At 40.4% G+C, this 15,389-nt stretch overlaps 2 protein-coding genes and 1 long non-coding RNA gene across 3 annotated transcripts; 2 read left to right on the top strand and 1 right to left on the bottom strand.

The window, feature by feature from the left end:
• Window positions 1-564: 564 nt before the first annotated feature.
• Window positions 565-3,222, bottom strand: LOC122663633. Its single transcript, XR_006333203.1, has 3 exons — window positions 3,084-3,222; window positions 2,509-2,513; window positions 565-579 (listed from the first exon to the last, which is right to left on the bottom strand). It is a non-coding gene; the product is annotated as an uncharacterized LOC122663633 (long non-coding RNA).
• Window positions 3,223-3,414: 192 nt separating this feature from the next.
• LOC122666073 (hydroquinone glucosyltransferase-like) lies at window positions 3,415-4,506 on the top strand. Its single transcript, XM_043862184.1, has one exon. The coding sequence runs from the start codon at window positions 3,415-3,417 to the stop codon at window positions 4,504-4,506; it is 1,092 nt and encodes a 363-aa protein (XP_043718119.1).
• Window positions 4,507-10,927: 6,421 nt separating this feature from the next.
• LOC122666072 (hydroquinone glucosyltransferase-like) lies at window positions 10,928-12,364 on the top strand. Its single transcript, XM_043862183.1, has one exon. The coding sequence runs from the start codon at window positions 10,928-10,930 to the stop codon at window positions 12,362-12,364; it is 1,437 nt and encodes a 478-aa protein (XP_043718118.1).
• The last annotated feature ends 3,025 nt before the right edge of the window (window positions 12,365-15,389 follow it).

Here is a 15,389-nt window from a genome sequence, read left to right as displayed (position 1 = left end):
AGTCACCTACAAAAACTTTCTTCTTATTATTTATAACCTTACTTTAACATATGGTTGTATTTGCCATATTGTCAAAAAATGGTCCCAAAAGTAAGGATTATTTTAAGTAGGAACACTATCCCTCTCATAAATTAAGATTGTTTTAAGGTATGCTCTTAAATTAACAATCTCAAATAAACCTTTAATTTTACATTCAAATATTTTATAAAATAGTATTTGAGACAAGTGGTACCATCCAAAATTCAAAGACGAAAAAAATAAAGGGTTTGATCTTTAGCTTTCATGATCTTGTATTTTAGGAATTATATAATATATAGGGTTAGAATGGGAATTTGATTTGGTTTCATCGTTTCTAATTAATAGATATGGAGCCAGACCAATAACATATCGGTAGATTTAAAATCAGACCAATAAATTCATTGGTGGATTGATTCTGATTCCTAATCAATCGAATCCCGATATTGAACCAAAATTGACACCCTTACATGTGGGGGAGCTGATCCAAACTCGTGAGGAGCACCATTATCATTATAATAATAGAACGGAGAAACAAGAACTGGGCAACAGACCATGGAAGCACTAAACGTCGACAGAGAGTCCAGTAGTAGCTTGAAAGAGAAAACCACAACCCGACAATCTCATTGGAAACACTTTCCAAATTATTATATTAAGAAAAAAATGCTCTTAATCCAAGGCTCTCGGGTCACTAGAAACTAGAAAGTCCATGTGAAAAAAGGGGATGTGAGACTTGTTCGATCCCACAGCCCTCCTTGTGAAATCCTTGGATCAGGATCGTCTCGTCTTCAGGGAGCAGGGAACGCCCAGGGAGCAGGGAACGCCCAGGGCGCTGCTAGTCATTGGGCTGTGTCGCACACATCCCTAGGCATGCATTGAGATATGTGAGGCATAGCTCAACCGCTGGATGCACTTTGGACGTACGCCTCCCTGGAGATGAGCTAAATTCAAAATCCTTCGTCAAACCTTAACATACTGGTAGGGGTGTCAACTGGGTTCGGTTCTTTAAAGATTCCAGTCTTAAGGGGTTGGATCAAAACAAGACCAATAAGTTATTCAATTCCACACTTGAGATCCAAGATCATTAACTAATGGGAGGACCGATTGCTAATTTCGATTTCTAAATGATTCCAAGCAGTATAATTTTTTTTAAAAAAAAATTCTCATGTATTTAATAATATTATAATAATACATTAATGTTAGTATATAAGGTTAGAATGTAAAATAAATTAATTGATGGATCGATTCTGGTTCCTGATCCAAACTTGTCAGGTGCACCATTATCATTATAATAACAGAAGGGACAAACAAGACTTGGCACACAGACCATGGAAACACTACAGGGGGAATTTGTATCACCTCCAATTCGTTGTCCGTTCCAATTCCCTCCAATTCCTCACATAGGAATAGAAATGATCACCCTACCCCACCTTGGGCAGTGTGTTCGGGTAGGGAATAGGGTGATCATTTCTGCTCCTATGTGAGGAGTTGGAGGGAATTGAAACGGATAGTGAATTGAATGTGATAACGATTCACTATTGGACGGAGAACTCGAGACCTCTTAGTGAGCGTTGACATGAAGATGCATGAGGTGCGCTCCCTAAATTATTATAATAAAAATAAGATACTCTTAATCCAAGTTTCTTTTTTGTTTTTCTAGGTAAGATCCATGATTTTCGGGTCACTGTAACCTAGAAACTCCATAGACTCCACGAAGTCAGAGACTAAAAGTTAAAACTTAGAAAGAAAAGTAAAACCCAACAATTTGTATAGGGGCAATTGCTATCATTCCCTTACACTTAGGTTATATTTACTATTATTCTCCTACTATTTTCTTTTATTCGGATACTCCCCTACATTTAAACTTTTATCTCTTCTTCTTCCCTCATGTTTGTAAATGACTAAATTACCCCTCCTTTTTATATGTTAACCGGTTCTTCCTTTTCTTCTTCTTCTTTCTTTGTTTCTTCCCTCTTCTTCTGTGAACAGAAAGGCAACCCTGCCCCACCGTCTGCAACCTCGCCCACCCCCCCTTTCCTCCTTCCTTAACCCCTCCTTCACCCTGCCTCTGCCCATGCTCCCTACCCGGAAGCCCAAGAAGAGAAACAGAACTTTGATAACTTGATGACATTTTAAAATCCAACAAACACACCCCTAAGAAGAGAAACATAACCTTTTATAGTTTCAATTTTCAAACCATTTTGTCTTAGCAAACAACAAAACACGACACATATTCCTACTCCACCATGTTCTGCTATATTTGAAAGTTTAAACGAATTAAAAGGAAGAAAAAAATGAAGTTGCAGATGAGGTTAACGCAAACTTCCGGAGGGCTTCCAAACTTTAATTATTAACAAGTTACCAAACAAGCATCATAGATTCCTCAAATATCAAATCTTCACAAAAGAAGAAAAAAAACAAACATGGAAACAAATTGATTTATCAAAACCAAAACAGAGATTTTTTCCTTCCTGAGATCTTTTTGACCTACACACTGCCTCCGTTGGTGTTCAACAAATTAGCAAAATTGGCATGATCCAACAACATGGAGTTCTCAAGGAAGTTGATCTGCTGGTTCTACCATTTCTAAATTTTTACTGCACTACTGGTATGTCCTGGTTGTGTTTGTGGGGTTTTAAAATGTTTTTAAGTTATAAAGGTACTGTTTCGCTTCTAGGGCTGTAGGGTAGAGAAGCATGGGCTGGGCAGGCTGAGGGTGGGGTTGCCTTTCCTATTCGCAGAAGAAAAAAGAAGAAATAAGAGGAGGAAAAGAAAAGGGAGAGCCGGTTAACATGTTAAAAAACAGGGGTAGTTTAGCGATTTAAAAACAATAGGGAAAAAGGAGAGGAATAAGTTTTAAATGTAGGGGAATATTAGAAGGAAAGAAAATAGTAGGGGAGTAATAGTAAATATAGCCTAAGTGATCGTAACTGCACCCCATCTCTATATAACTAGCCCATCTCTTCATCTTCGCTTTGCCCCAATTCACACCATTTGCTCCGTCAACAACACAACTTGCAGAGAGAGAGAGAGAGATTAGCCAGCACCATGGGAGAAGCACCAATTACTGACCAGCAAGCTCTTCCCCATGTTATCCTTCTACCCAGTCCAGGGATTGGCCATATCATCCCTCTCGCAGAGCTCGCCAAACGACTCATCCTCCACAACTTCGCCGTCACCTTCACCATACCAAACGACGGTAACCCTGCCAAAGCTCAGCAAGATGTCCTTGATGCCCTCCCCAAATCCATCAATTGCATCTATCTCACCCCTGTCGATTTCTCTGACCTACCCGACGATGCCAGGCTTGAAACCATCATCAACCAAACAACTTCTCGTTCCCTCAATTCTCTCCGTGAAACCTTAAAGAACATTTCTGCAACTCAACGCATCGTTGCAATGGTAGTTGATTCCTTCAGCACTGATGCTTTTGATGTGGCCAACGAACTCAATATTCCCCCATACCTCTTCTTCTCCGCCGATGCTCTGCTTCTTTCGTTGACACTCCATGTCCCAAAGATGGATGCGATGTACAGTGGGGAGTACAGAGACATGCCCGAACCACTCAAATTACCCGGTTGTGTCCCGATTCTTCCAGCTAATTTGACGTCTCCATTGCAGGATAGAAGCAACGATGCCTACAAATCGTGTCTCTACCACTACAAACGTTTTAGGATGGCTCAGGGTATTCTGCTAAATAGCTTCGACGGCGTGGAAGGATGTGCTATCAAGGCTTTGAACGATGGGTCGGATCCAACCATCCCACCGGTCTACCCCGTTGGACCGCTCATCAGGAAGGGTTCGAAGGCTGGGGCTGATGAGGATGATGTGGAATGTCTGCGTTGGTTGGACGACCAGCCAACCGGTTCAGTTCTATTCGTGTCCTTTGGGAGTGGTGGGACCCTCTCCATGGAGCAGTACACCGAATTGGCCTTTGGATTGGAGCTGAGTGAGCACAAATTTTTATGGGTCATCAAGAGCCCGGTTCAAAACAAATCAAATGCCTGCTACTTTAATCCCCGAAGCATACAAGACCCATTTGCTTTCTTGCCTGAGGGGTTCTTGGAGAGGACAAAAGGGAGGGGCTTAGTGGTGCCTTCATGGGCCCCTCAAGTACGAGTGCTTAGCCATGGTTCGACCGGAGGATTCATCACCCACTGCGGGTGGAACTCGATCCTCGAGAGCGTGGTACATGGTGTGCCTTTCATTGCGTGGCCTCTCTTCGCAGAACAGAGGATGAACTCACAGATGCTGGTGGAGGATTTGCAGGTGGCACTCAGGCGGCCCAAACCAGAGGAAAATGGAGTAGTGGGACGAGCTGAGATTGCGGCCACTGTGAAATGTCTCATGGAAGGAGATGAAGGAAAGAGAATTCAAAAGCGGGTGAGAAAACTCCAGGCTACAGTAGAGCAGGTTCTCTGTGAGGATGGGTACACACCAAAGTCACTCTTAGAGGTGGCACAAAAGTGGAAGTCCAACGCTGACATTTGATCTAGTATCTAGTCTCTCTCTACCTTTGGTGAAGAAAAATTCTCTTCATCCACCCTTCTGACAAGGGATCGATGATCAGAAAAACAACAACTGTATGGGGAGGGGTTTTTTTTTTTTTTTTGGGGGGGGGGGGGGTGGTTAATAACTGTTTGGGGAGTTAAGGCACCGTTTAATAATCTTTCCGCTGTTTTTGTGATGAGAAATTGTAAAAACAGTTTTTTTTCGTTTCTGTATTAAGAAACAGTCTTTGTAGTGTTTGATAAACCTGTTTTGAAAACGTTTCCAGAACATAATTAGTGAATAAAGAATCTCTTCAACAAAATTTCAGATCTATCTGATCTACCATGTGGCGGATATCCGTGCTAGTATTTAGAAGCTTTGTAGACCTGTTGGACTAGAAAAACTTCATGAAAAAAAAATCCCCCTAAAGTTGTTTTCATCGGACATTCTTCTATCACCACTCATACCCGATCAAACTTCAAAGACCAGTCTTTTTTCAAACCATTCTATATTGCTATTCCCTTTTTGAGTTTAATTTCGAGGTCAACCTTGAAAAACCTTCAAGGCGGGGCATGTAGAAATGGGCTTGGGCCTGAAAGTCTAGGTTCATCTAGGCTTGGGATTTGATTTCAAATACAACTTGGATGAAAAAGTGAATGGATCCACGAATGCCTAGTTTCACTTAGCTCCTCATAAGAATGATTCAGGAAAAAAAATGACAATGTCAGGATCCCTGTATGTATGATATCTTTTTCAAGACAGCCACTGGTGTGGTGTGTAGATACATTGTTATGCTAGCATCGTGGGAAACCCTCTCCCTATAATGAAATATGATGGGTTTCAATTTCCTAGATCGACAACATAGGATGGGTTTCATTACTTAGGCAGTGTTTGGTATGTATTCTTGAAATGCATTTCAAATCGATCTTGTATTCTTGGGTGATAAAAACAACTTTGATTTTGCATTCTTTTTCACCCGAGAATGCAAAATCATCTTTACTCTAAAGCATCACAACTTTGATCTTCCGGAGGCACACTTCTTCCTTTTTGACGTATCCCACATTTGGAATAATTTTCTTTCTACCTCTTTTTCTCATGTTAACCGTTCTGCAAACCTTGTTGCACATGTTGCAACCAAATTTGGGTTATCATGTAGCTTTGCTGTGTTGGTTCTCTACTCCCATTTAGCTTAATGGAGCACTAAACCCCTTTTCCCCTTGGTTCTATATATTTCAAGTTACTCTACCAAAAATATATATATATATATATATATTTCAAGTTACGAAAAAAAAGGTGATATTGATACCGGTTTAAATCGCCCTGAATCGAGTTGGATGGATTTACCCTTGTTTTTTTTAATAAAAATCAGCTAATTACCTTATATCTTTGGGTTGTACTAATGGATTGGTATTGGATTGGCCAAGAATCTGGACCCTTTGACTAAACATTAAGGGATTGAAGAGAGAGAGAGCGCTATGACTAAAAAATAAGAAGGGATTGAAAAGAGAGAGAGAGAAAGAGAGGACAGGAGAGAGACCAGCCCTTGGATTTTCTCTAGTACATGTGGCAAATGGAGACACTTCACTGGGAGATCCCCAGCCATCCCCGAGTCGGAGAGGATCCAATTCTGGAGAGGTTTACATGCTTAACGATTATAAGAGAAGTGACAAAAATAAAACAAGGAAGAAAGTTTTTTGTAGGGGAATATTGTGTCGTGCATCCAGATAAAGAGGGGGTGAAAAAGAGTTCCATAGGCAAATGTGATTTTCGACAACGGTTAATGTATTATTGTCGCCTATATAATTTGGGCAACGGTTTATAATTCTCCGTTATGGAAAAATATACTTGGGTGACGTTTTATATATAACCGTCAGTGAAAATAGAATTGGGGCGACGTTTAAAAATTAGTCGTTGTCGAAAATATAATTTGGATGATGTTTTATAACTTTTCATCGTTGAAAATTGAATTTGGACGACGTATCCATCGTTGAAAATATATTTTGGGCAACGTTTTGTTCCTATCTATCATGGAAAATGGAATTTGTGGGACTATAGGATTCTAACCGTGGAATTGCCTAAACGTACAAATGTCCCCCTGAACTTTCACTAATTCCAAATGAGAAAGTACCCCTGCTTTCCAAAGTATGTAACACTCTAGTCCTCCCCGTTAGACTGGGATTTTAAGTACTAATGTCTGGCATTTTTTTAACATGGTTAGACCATTTTGTCCTTGATAAGGTAAAATGACAAAAATGCCCTTACCTGAAAAACAAAACAATAAACTTACCGCTCATCTTCCCCAAATCGTTTTTAATGTTTGAAAAAGGGCAAAATTGCAGGTTTTTTTTTTTTTTTCTGTTTGAAGACTGGTTAGATTTGCAAATATACAATTGAGGGTTGGATATTAATTCGAGTCTGGACTGGGGTTTGGGGGAGCTTGCTCCTCAATGGAAGAGACCGAAACCGAGACCCTATCAACAGTTTCTGAATGAATGGAATTGAGTGTTTGAGTGGCTGAGGAGCTTGCGTAGCTTTTGAATTCTGGTTTGACAAACAGTAATTCTATTTCTTTTCTGGACCTAACTTCTTCTGATCAGGCTTGAGATCTCCTTCTTTCATCTATTCTTCTTCTATTTAATCTTTGTCTTATTTCATCTCTTTTGGTTCCACTCTAGGTGGATACCTTGTTTTTCTGTGAAGTTTCAACTAGCTTCTTTGATATATTCTCTAGTAATTGATAAATTAGTTCGATATTTGGTGGTTACACTTCTGTTAAAATTTTTTCTCTGTAAAACCGTTGTTCCTAATTTATACTGATTTTCTTGTACCTGTGTAAGCACACCGTTGTAGATTATCCATTTTATGTGAATAATGCACAATTATTTGTCTCAGCAAAGAGTTTACGCATATGCATTTAGGCTCGTTTCACCTGTTGAAACAAAAAAGAAAAAAAAAATCCCTGCAAATCTAACCAATCTTAAGGAATGAAGAGAATAAATTAAAAGAAAACAAAAAGAATGGCTTATGGGTTCAAGGGACGATTGCAAATGGGTTCAATCCAAGGGGTTTGCAGGGACGATTGCAAATGGGTTGAAGGGCTGGGTGTTGCAGATGGATTAATTTCTAGAAGGTGAGTTGCAGGCGATGGTGATTCAAGGGTTTCGGTTGGCTTAGTTGTAGGTGGATAATGGGGTTTCGGGCAGCAATTCAGTACAAGGATACCTGCAACTCATCTCCCCAAATGGATTGGGGAGGATGAGTCACAGATTTTTTTGTTTTTTTTTTCTTTCAGAAAAGGGCATTTTTGTCACTTTATCTTATCAAGGGCAGAATAGTCTAATCATGTTCAAAAAATACCAGATGTTAAAACGTAACGTCCCACACTAACAGGAGGACTAGAGTGTTACATAGTTTGGAAAGTAAGATGCAATTTAAAATTAGTGAAAATTCAGGGGGCATTTAAAGAAAACCCAAGCTTTTAACTTGGCGGGTATATTTTCCTCTTCCCGCTCTTCTTTCTCTAAAACTCAAACCCTAACAACACCCATTATTCCCTCACAAAATACCCCATTCTCTCCTATCACTCTCCCTCCGGATGCTCTATTGTTCACTCAATCTCTCTCAAATCTTTCTCTATCGCTCTAATCCTCTCTCAATCTGTCTTCCATCGCTCCACGCCTCCACCGCTCCACCGCTTCATTAGGATAAGGAGATGGCGACGGAACCGACGGGCTTGAAGTTGAATGCATGGGTACGAGGTATTATATTGAATCCCATTTTCATCTCCTGTGTAAGAGAGGAGAGTAGAAGACTTTGAATAGCTAATGTCTTGTTATTCATCATCAGGGGAAGAAGGAGACGAGGAACCGACGCTGTGAGAGTTGGAAATTTCAGCCTCACTCTGCATTTTGCGATTTCATCCTCTGAGAGATCGAGTTCTGGGGTAATCTTTTGCGCTATATTTGTTCTTTATTCATCTAAGATACTTTGGTGTCTAGGTGTCTCCTTTCATAGAAAATCAAATCCTATTTGAATGACAGTTATGCTTGCCAGTTTTCTCTACCCTAGAGTGCTTTGGGTGACAAACTTTGTCAAATTTTCTGTGCAGTTCTCTTTTATCCAAAAGAAACACAAGATGTTGTATGGGGTTCTGAAACTTTAACTAATAAATTACAGATTATTGGTAGCATTACAGCAGTATCTTCGTCTCTAAATGTGGGAAAGGCAGGATACTGGTGTATGTATTGCAGCATTACTAGGTCAGGGGGGGGGGGTGTCCAAGAAATATGGTTTAACATGGAGATGGCTACATTTCTTCAAGAATGATAGAGATAGGCATGATCTTGTAACCTGCGGATCGATCAGCTGCTGGAATTGCTGCTGCTTTCCGTGCACCTGTTGATGGTGTTCTGTTTGCTTTTGAAGAAATGGCATCATGGTATATTGCCTTTAGTGAATTTTCACTTTTATTTGTTCATTCTTTCATGGCATATCTGCTTTTCCTACTTGATTAAATCTAATTTCATCTGGAAGCCTAGAGAGTTTTCTGCTTATTCATTCATTGGTTCTGAAGGTGCTAAATGCTAATTGACCTTTTGGATTTTGGTCAAGTTGCTAAATGCCTCAAGAGTTGTGAAAGCTTTGAAGTAGTATTAAGCTAGGCTAGAAGAGAAGGGGGGGGGGGGGGAGTGTATAGATTGGAAATTACAGTCAAAGTAAATAATCCCAACTAACAATGACTTACTTAACTAGACTTATCACAAACTAACTCTATCGATATAACAAAGACTCCCACTCCTTCTCACTGTACACTGTAACAGAACACATATATCCATGCCGTGTTTGGATGGCTCAAGTGCTCAACCGAACCCATGTCAATACATGTTAACAGAGCCAGAAAGTTGTAATAAAAAAGGGTTCTTCCTTTGGTGGGTATTGTAGTATATGTATCTCTATGTGATCATGGTGGTGGGCCACTCTAGGAGATGTTTTGGTCCCTTGATGCTCCACCAATCCATCTCAATACACGTTAATATAAGCAGAATGATTGTTAGGTATTTGGTACCATATGGATGGATGTTTACTTGACACATGGTGCTCATATCTACTTTGTTTTTTGTTGGTCTCTATAGGATATATTTTGGGGAACTCTTAATCCGTTTATTACGCTCCCTATCAGATATTCTTAATTAATCACCTAACAAAATGACATCTTTGCTGGTTTAGTAGCATTCTTCTCGGCAGATTCCTTCTGCAGAAGGTCCTCTGAATTTACAATCTAATTAAAGAGTGAGCATTCTTGCCTCTGTTATCAGCAAATATCATATTATTTGAGATCTTGGAATGGATTGATGTGGGCTTTTTAGTTGTGACTGAGCTCTCCGTTGAGCTACGGAACTTCTCAGATCTTCCAAACTGTTGTTACAGCCATCAGATTTAGGGGCTTTTATGTATATCCACAGGGTGTCCCCATTGACAATTAATTATACTAACAGGAGTAGAACCATACAAACATTTTCATGCCTTTGCTTAAGTTCCCCGTTGACAATTGGGGTTTTGCCCAATTAGGACCTGGAGAATGAAGGACATTGATACTAAGTCGATCGATTTTGATTTCTTCTCATCCTCACCAATTGTCACCTCCAATTGAAGAAGAAGAAAGAAGAAGAGATCTTTGCATTCCCCGAATTACCTGCGGTGAACAGTAGAATTAACAAAGCTGGCGAGCTGCCTGTTTGGCCAGATGGGCTGCTTCACCGTCTTTAGATCGTCGTAGATCTCTCCCCCTCCTCCTTCCCACCTTTCTAGAATTTCACAGTTTCAGGTTTCCTTATGGCAAAGTGAAAGGTGTTTCAAGTTTGCGATGCAGGAAGAAAAACGGTAAAAAAATGTTAAAAGGGTGAAATCACATTATATGCCCTTTATCCAAGTAAAAACATATTATGTTATTGTTTGAGGACATAATAAGTCCGGTAACAAATTCTGTTAGTAACTTTCTTGGTTACAAACAACACCCCCCAATAGTTAAAACTTGAGAGGTAAACCAACAATCATATCCTCAAGATCCGGCCTGCAAATGCCTTGGGAGCACGACGACAGATATATACCCAACAATCCTTTCCCTCAAGACTCGGCCGGCAGATATCGTGGGAGCACCACCACAGATATAAAAGTTAAAACTTGAAAGATAAGTAAAGCCCAACCATCATTTTCCTCAAGACTCGGCCGGCAGATATTGTGAGATTTTACCTAAAAAATAAAATAAATAAATACCGTAGGAGCACGACAGAGACTTTAAAAGTTAAAAAATTGAAACAAAAGTAAAACCCAACAATCTCTATATAACTAGCCCCCATCTCGAAACCCCAATTCACACCATTTGCTCCGTCAAAAACACAACTTCCAGAGAGTAGCCACCACCATGGAAGAAGCACCAACTGATCAACAAGCTCTTCCCCTTGTTATCCTTTTACCCAGTCCAGGGATTGGCCATATCATCCCTTTCGCCGAGTTCGCCAAACGACTCATTCTCCAAAACTTCGCCGTCACCTTCACCATCCCAAACGACGGTAACCCTGCTAAAGCTCAGCAAGATGTCCTTGATGCCCTCCCTCAATCCATCAATTACATCTATCTCACCCCTGTCGATTTCTCTGACCTTCCCCATGATGCCAGGCTTGAAACCATCATCAACCAAACAACTTCTCGTTCCCTCAATTCTCTCCGTGAAACCTTAAACAACATTTCTGCAACTCATCGCATCGTTGCCATGGTAGTTGATTCCTTCAGCACCGATGCTTTCGATGTAGCCAACGAACTCAATATTCCACCATACCTCTTCTTCTCCGCTGATGCTCTGCTTCTTTCGTTGACGCTCCATGTCCCAAAGATGGATGAGATGTACAGTGGAGAGTACAGAGACATGCCCGAACCACTCAAATTACCCGGGTGTGTCCCGATTCTTCCAGCTAATTTGACGTCTCCATTGCAAGATAGGACCGACGATGCCTACAAGTCCTGTCTCTACCACTACAAACGTTATAGGATGGCTCAGGGTATTCTGCTAAATAGCTTCGTGGGCGTGGAAGGACGCGCTATCAAGGCTTTGAACAATGGGTCGGACCCAACCATCCCACCGGTCTACCCGATTGGACCGCTCATCAGGAAAGGTTTGAAGGCTGGGGCCGATGAGGATGATGTGGAATGTCTGCGTTGGTTGGACGACCAGCCAACCGGTTCGGTTCTATTTGTGTCCTTTGGGAGTGGTGGGACCCTCTCCATGGAGCAGTTCACCGAATTGGCCTTTGGATTGGAGTTGAGTGAGCAACAATTTTTATGGGTGATCAAGAGCCCAGTTCAAAACAAATCAAATGCCTGCTACTTTAATCCTCGAAGCATACAAGACCCATTTGCTTTCTTGCCTGAGGGGTTCTTGGAGAGGACAAAAGGGAGGGGCTTAGTGGTGCCTTCATGGGCTCCTCAAGTACGAGTGCTTAGCCATGATTCGACCGGAGGGTTCATCACCCATTGCGGGTGGAATTCAATCCTTGAGAGCGTGGTACATGGTGTGCCTTTCATTGCGTGGCCTCTCTTTGCAGAACAGAGGATGAACTCACAGTTGTTGGTGGAGGATTTGAAGGTGGCACTCAACCCCAAAGCACAGAAAAATGGAGTAGTGGGACGAGCTGAGATTGCGGCCATTGTGAAAAGCCTCATGGAAGGAGATGAAGGAAAGAGAATTCGACAGCGGATGAGAGTCCTCCAGGCTACAGCAGAGGTGGTTCTCAGTGAGGATGGGTACACACCAAAATCACTGTCAGAGCTGGCACAAAAGTGGAAGTCCAACGTTAACATTTGATCTAGGATCTAGTTTCTCTCCACCTACGGTGAAGAGAGAATATCTTCATCCACCAATCTCACCCTCTGAATGGATTGGAGAAGTGTATTTCGTGAAATCCTGAATAATAATAGAGGGTGAGAGTTAATGACGAACCCAATTTCCAATCATAGCGACGCATCATCTATTTTCGTGACCAGTGAAGGGAAACTTGACCCCTTGATTTATCTATTTTGTAATTCTCTATGGTTGTGTTGTCATGTTGTAAAATAATGGTCCTAGAATGGGTATCTTTATCTACCATTGGTAGGCTGTTATCTCATCACTTAATAATCTGAAGCTCCATCGATTCATCACTTAAACCCTAGAATGGTCTTTAGGGTTTCTAGCATTTTATTTATTTAATCAAAAAAAAATTCTGGAACTCCAGCGAGACGGAGATTTACAATGAAAGGGCTAGATGAATCAACCAACTCAAGACAATTGTAGTTTCAAGACTCCAATGGCCATGAAGTGAGCCTCAGGATTGAGGTTAAAGGGGGACAAAAAAAAAATACTAATAAAAGAAAATTAAATAAAACCATACAAGAAAAATAAGAAACAAGGTTGAATATATCATCAAATAAAATAGTGCACTAGACCTAGTTTCAAAATGCTGAATTATTTTCTTTTCATAACTAAAGAGAAATTCTCTCTCTTTCTCTCATTCTTTTCTTTTAAAGGATAAAGGTTTACAATACATAGATTGTAGAGTCCATTTCCACATGAATGAGTTTTTCTGCTATACGAATACATAATTTGATGATTGTGATTTTTTGGATAGGCCACATATGAAATTTACTCACATATCTCAAATCATATGGGCACTTTTGTTTTTCTTCTTCTTCTATGATCCTAAGAAAAATAATATTTTTTCATCAAAAAAAACAAAAAAAAAACAGAAATACACCTCCACGAATTCAAAAGATCGAAGCTTGTGCGTTGACTGGCCACGATAAACCCCACAATATACCTCCATGAATTCACCATAACGGCAGAGGACATCAACAAACAATGAGTGCAGTAGAAGACGAACCCCAGACAAAAACATCTCCTCGTAAAAGATGCAGGCCCTGGGCCTCCTCGACGTAACAGTTTTAGCCTTTCTATGCAAAGACAACTTGAACGAGGAAGCAATTCGATAGCGCGACTTGATCCGCACCAAATCCTCCTTCAACACAGAATAGAAATCTCTGGAGCCCTTAACATGAACACGAGCCAACGCCTCGGCCACCTCCAGCCTCCTTGCAGGAATATGATCATATTCTTAGGCACAGGAGACAACGCATGAACGGAAGAATTGATGGATTTGCCGTCGTTGGAGGATGCACCATCACCCTCGCTCGAAGAAGCGTTGCCCCTTCTTTTAGTCCCCAAAGACATTCTCTCAAAGACACCAAAACACCTCGCAGAAGGCGCAGAAGGCAGGAAAATCCCAACAGACGAAAGAAAGAGTCCTCAAGCGACAACTTGCAAGTGGTGTTGGTTTATCATGTAGTTTTGTTGTGTTGGTTCTTTGCTCCCATTTAGCTTAATGGAGCACTAAACCCCTTTTCCCCTTGATTCTACAAATTCCAATTTACAAAAAAAAAAAAAAAAAAAAAAAAAAAAAAAAAAAAGAGAGAGAGAGAGATATTGATACCGGTCAAGATCACCTTGAATCGAGTTTGATTGGACGGATATACCCTTGTTTTTTTTAATAAAAATCAGCTTTTATTATCTTTTATCTTTGGGTGGTACTAGTGGATTGGAATTGGATCGGCCAACAATTTGGATCCTTTGACTAAACAACGAAAAGGGATTGAAGAGATTGAGCTTTGACTAAAAAATAAGAAGGGATTGAAAAGAGAGAGAAACCAGCCCATCGTTTCTCTTTAGCACACGTGGCAAATGGAGAGACCTAGCACATGTGTTGATTGGAGAGACCTCATTGGGAGATCCCCAGTCACCCCCAGTACTGAAGAGGATTCAATTCTGGAGAGGAAAATATGCTTAACAATGATAAGAGAAGTGACAAAAATAAAACAACAAAGAAATTTTTTGGCAAGGGAATGTGTGTCTGGACAAAAATAAAACAACAAAGAAATTTTTTGGCAAGGGAATGTGTGTCCTGTGTCCAGACACAGAGAGGTGAAATGATCGCCCTAACCCTATGAAAGAGAGTAATGACCGCTTTGTTGATGTTGTCATGTCTGTACTCATTGGCCCTATGCATCAGTGTATGTGCAGGGACCACGCTCCCCCAAGTGAAAACTCTTGCCCACATAACAAATTGGAAGAAGATTAAAGTCCAATTAGCAGCAATCAAAAGCTTTATTCTACATTAGAATTCCCTTTTTTTTTGGGTAAAATAATTCATGTTTAATTACTATCATATCTACTTATATTTTTTCTTTTGGTAAGAAATCATATCCACATATAAAGTCCAATAAATGTGATGTGGACATCCACATGCTCGGTTGGTTTGTCAAAAAAAAAAAATATTGTGGGATAACGAAAAGCATTGTTTAGACTTTGGATCCCTATCATCAATTCTTATTTGTGTGAATTTTCACGTATCTCCCCTTAGATATCATGTAATTACAAAAATAATCTTCAGTTTTGGAAATTTCTGTTCAGTTAGAGTAAATTACTTAGACCTCTCCTAATTTTTCAGATAATTCAAAAATCGTCCCCTGCGACTACTACTTAGACTTCCTCTACATTTCAAACTAGATTTCACTTAATCCCAGGCCGTTAACGGTGTTAATAATTAACCTGATGCGACTAAAGTGCTTTGCATACAAAAGACAACAACAACGCACCGTTACCCTTCTTTCACCTCTTCACTTTTTTCTTCTTCTTCTTTTTCCTCCTGCAAACCTTGAACCCAGATGAGAAGCAACAATACTCTTCTCTCCAAAACCCACCTTCTCATCATTCTCGTTTCGCTTCCACAACACTCTTTTTCCTCCTGCAAACCTTGAACCCAGATGAGATGCAACAACAGTCTTCTCTCCAAAACCCA

This window comes from Telopea speciosissima, chromosome 6, assembly GCF_018873765.1.
Source record: "Telopea speciosissima isolate NSW1024214 ecotype Mountain lineage chromosome 6, Tspe_v1, whole genome shotgun sequence".
Lineage (NCBI taxonomy): Eukaryota > Viridiplantae > Streptophyta > Magnoliopsida > Proteales > Proteaceae > Telopea > Telopea speciosissima.
The sequence above is the reverse complement of the archived record's forward strand: the minus strand, read 5'-3'. Positions and strand labels throughout refer to the sequence as shown.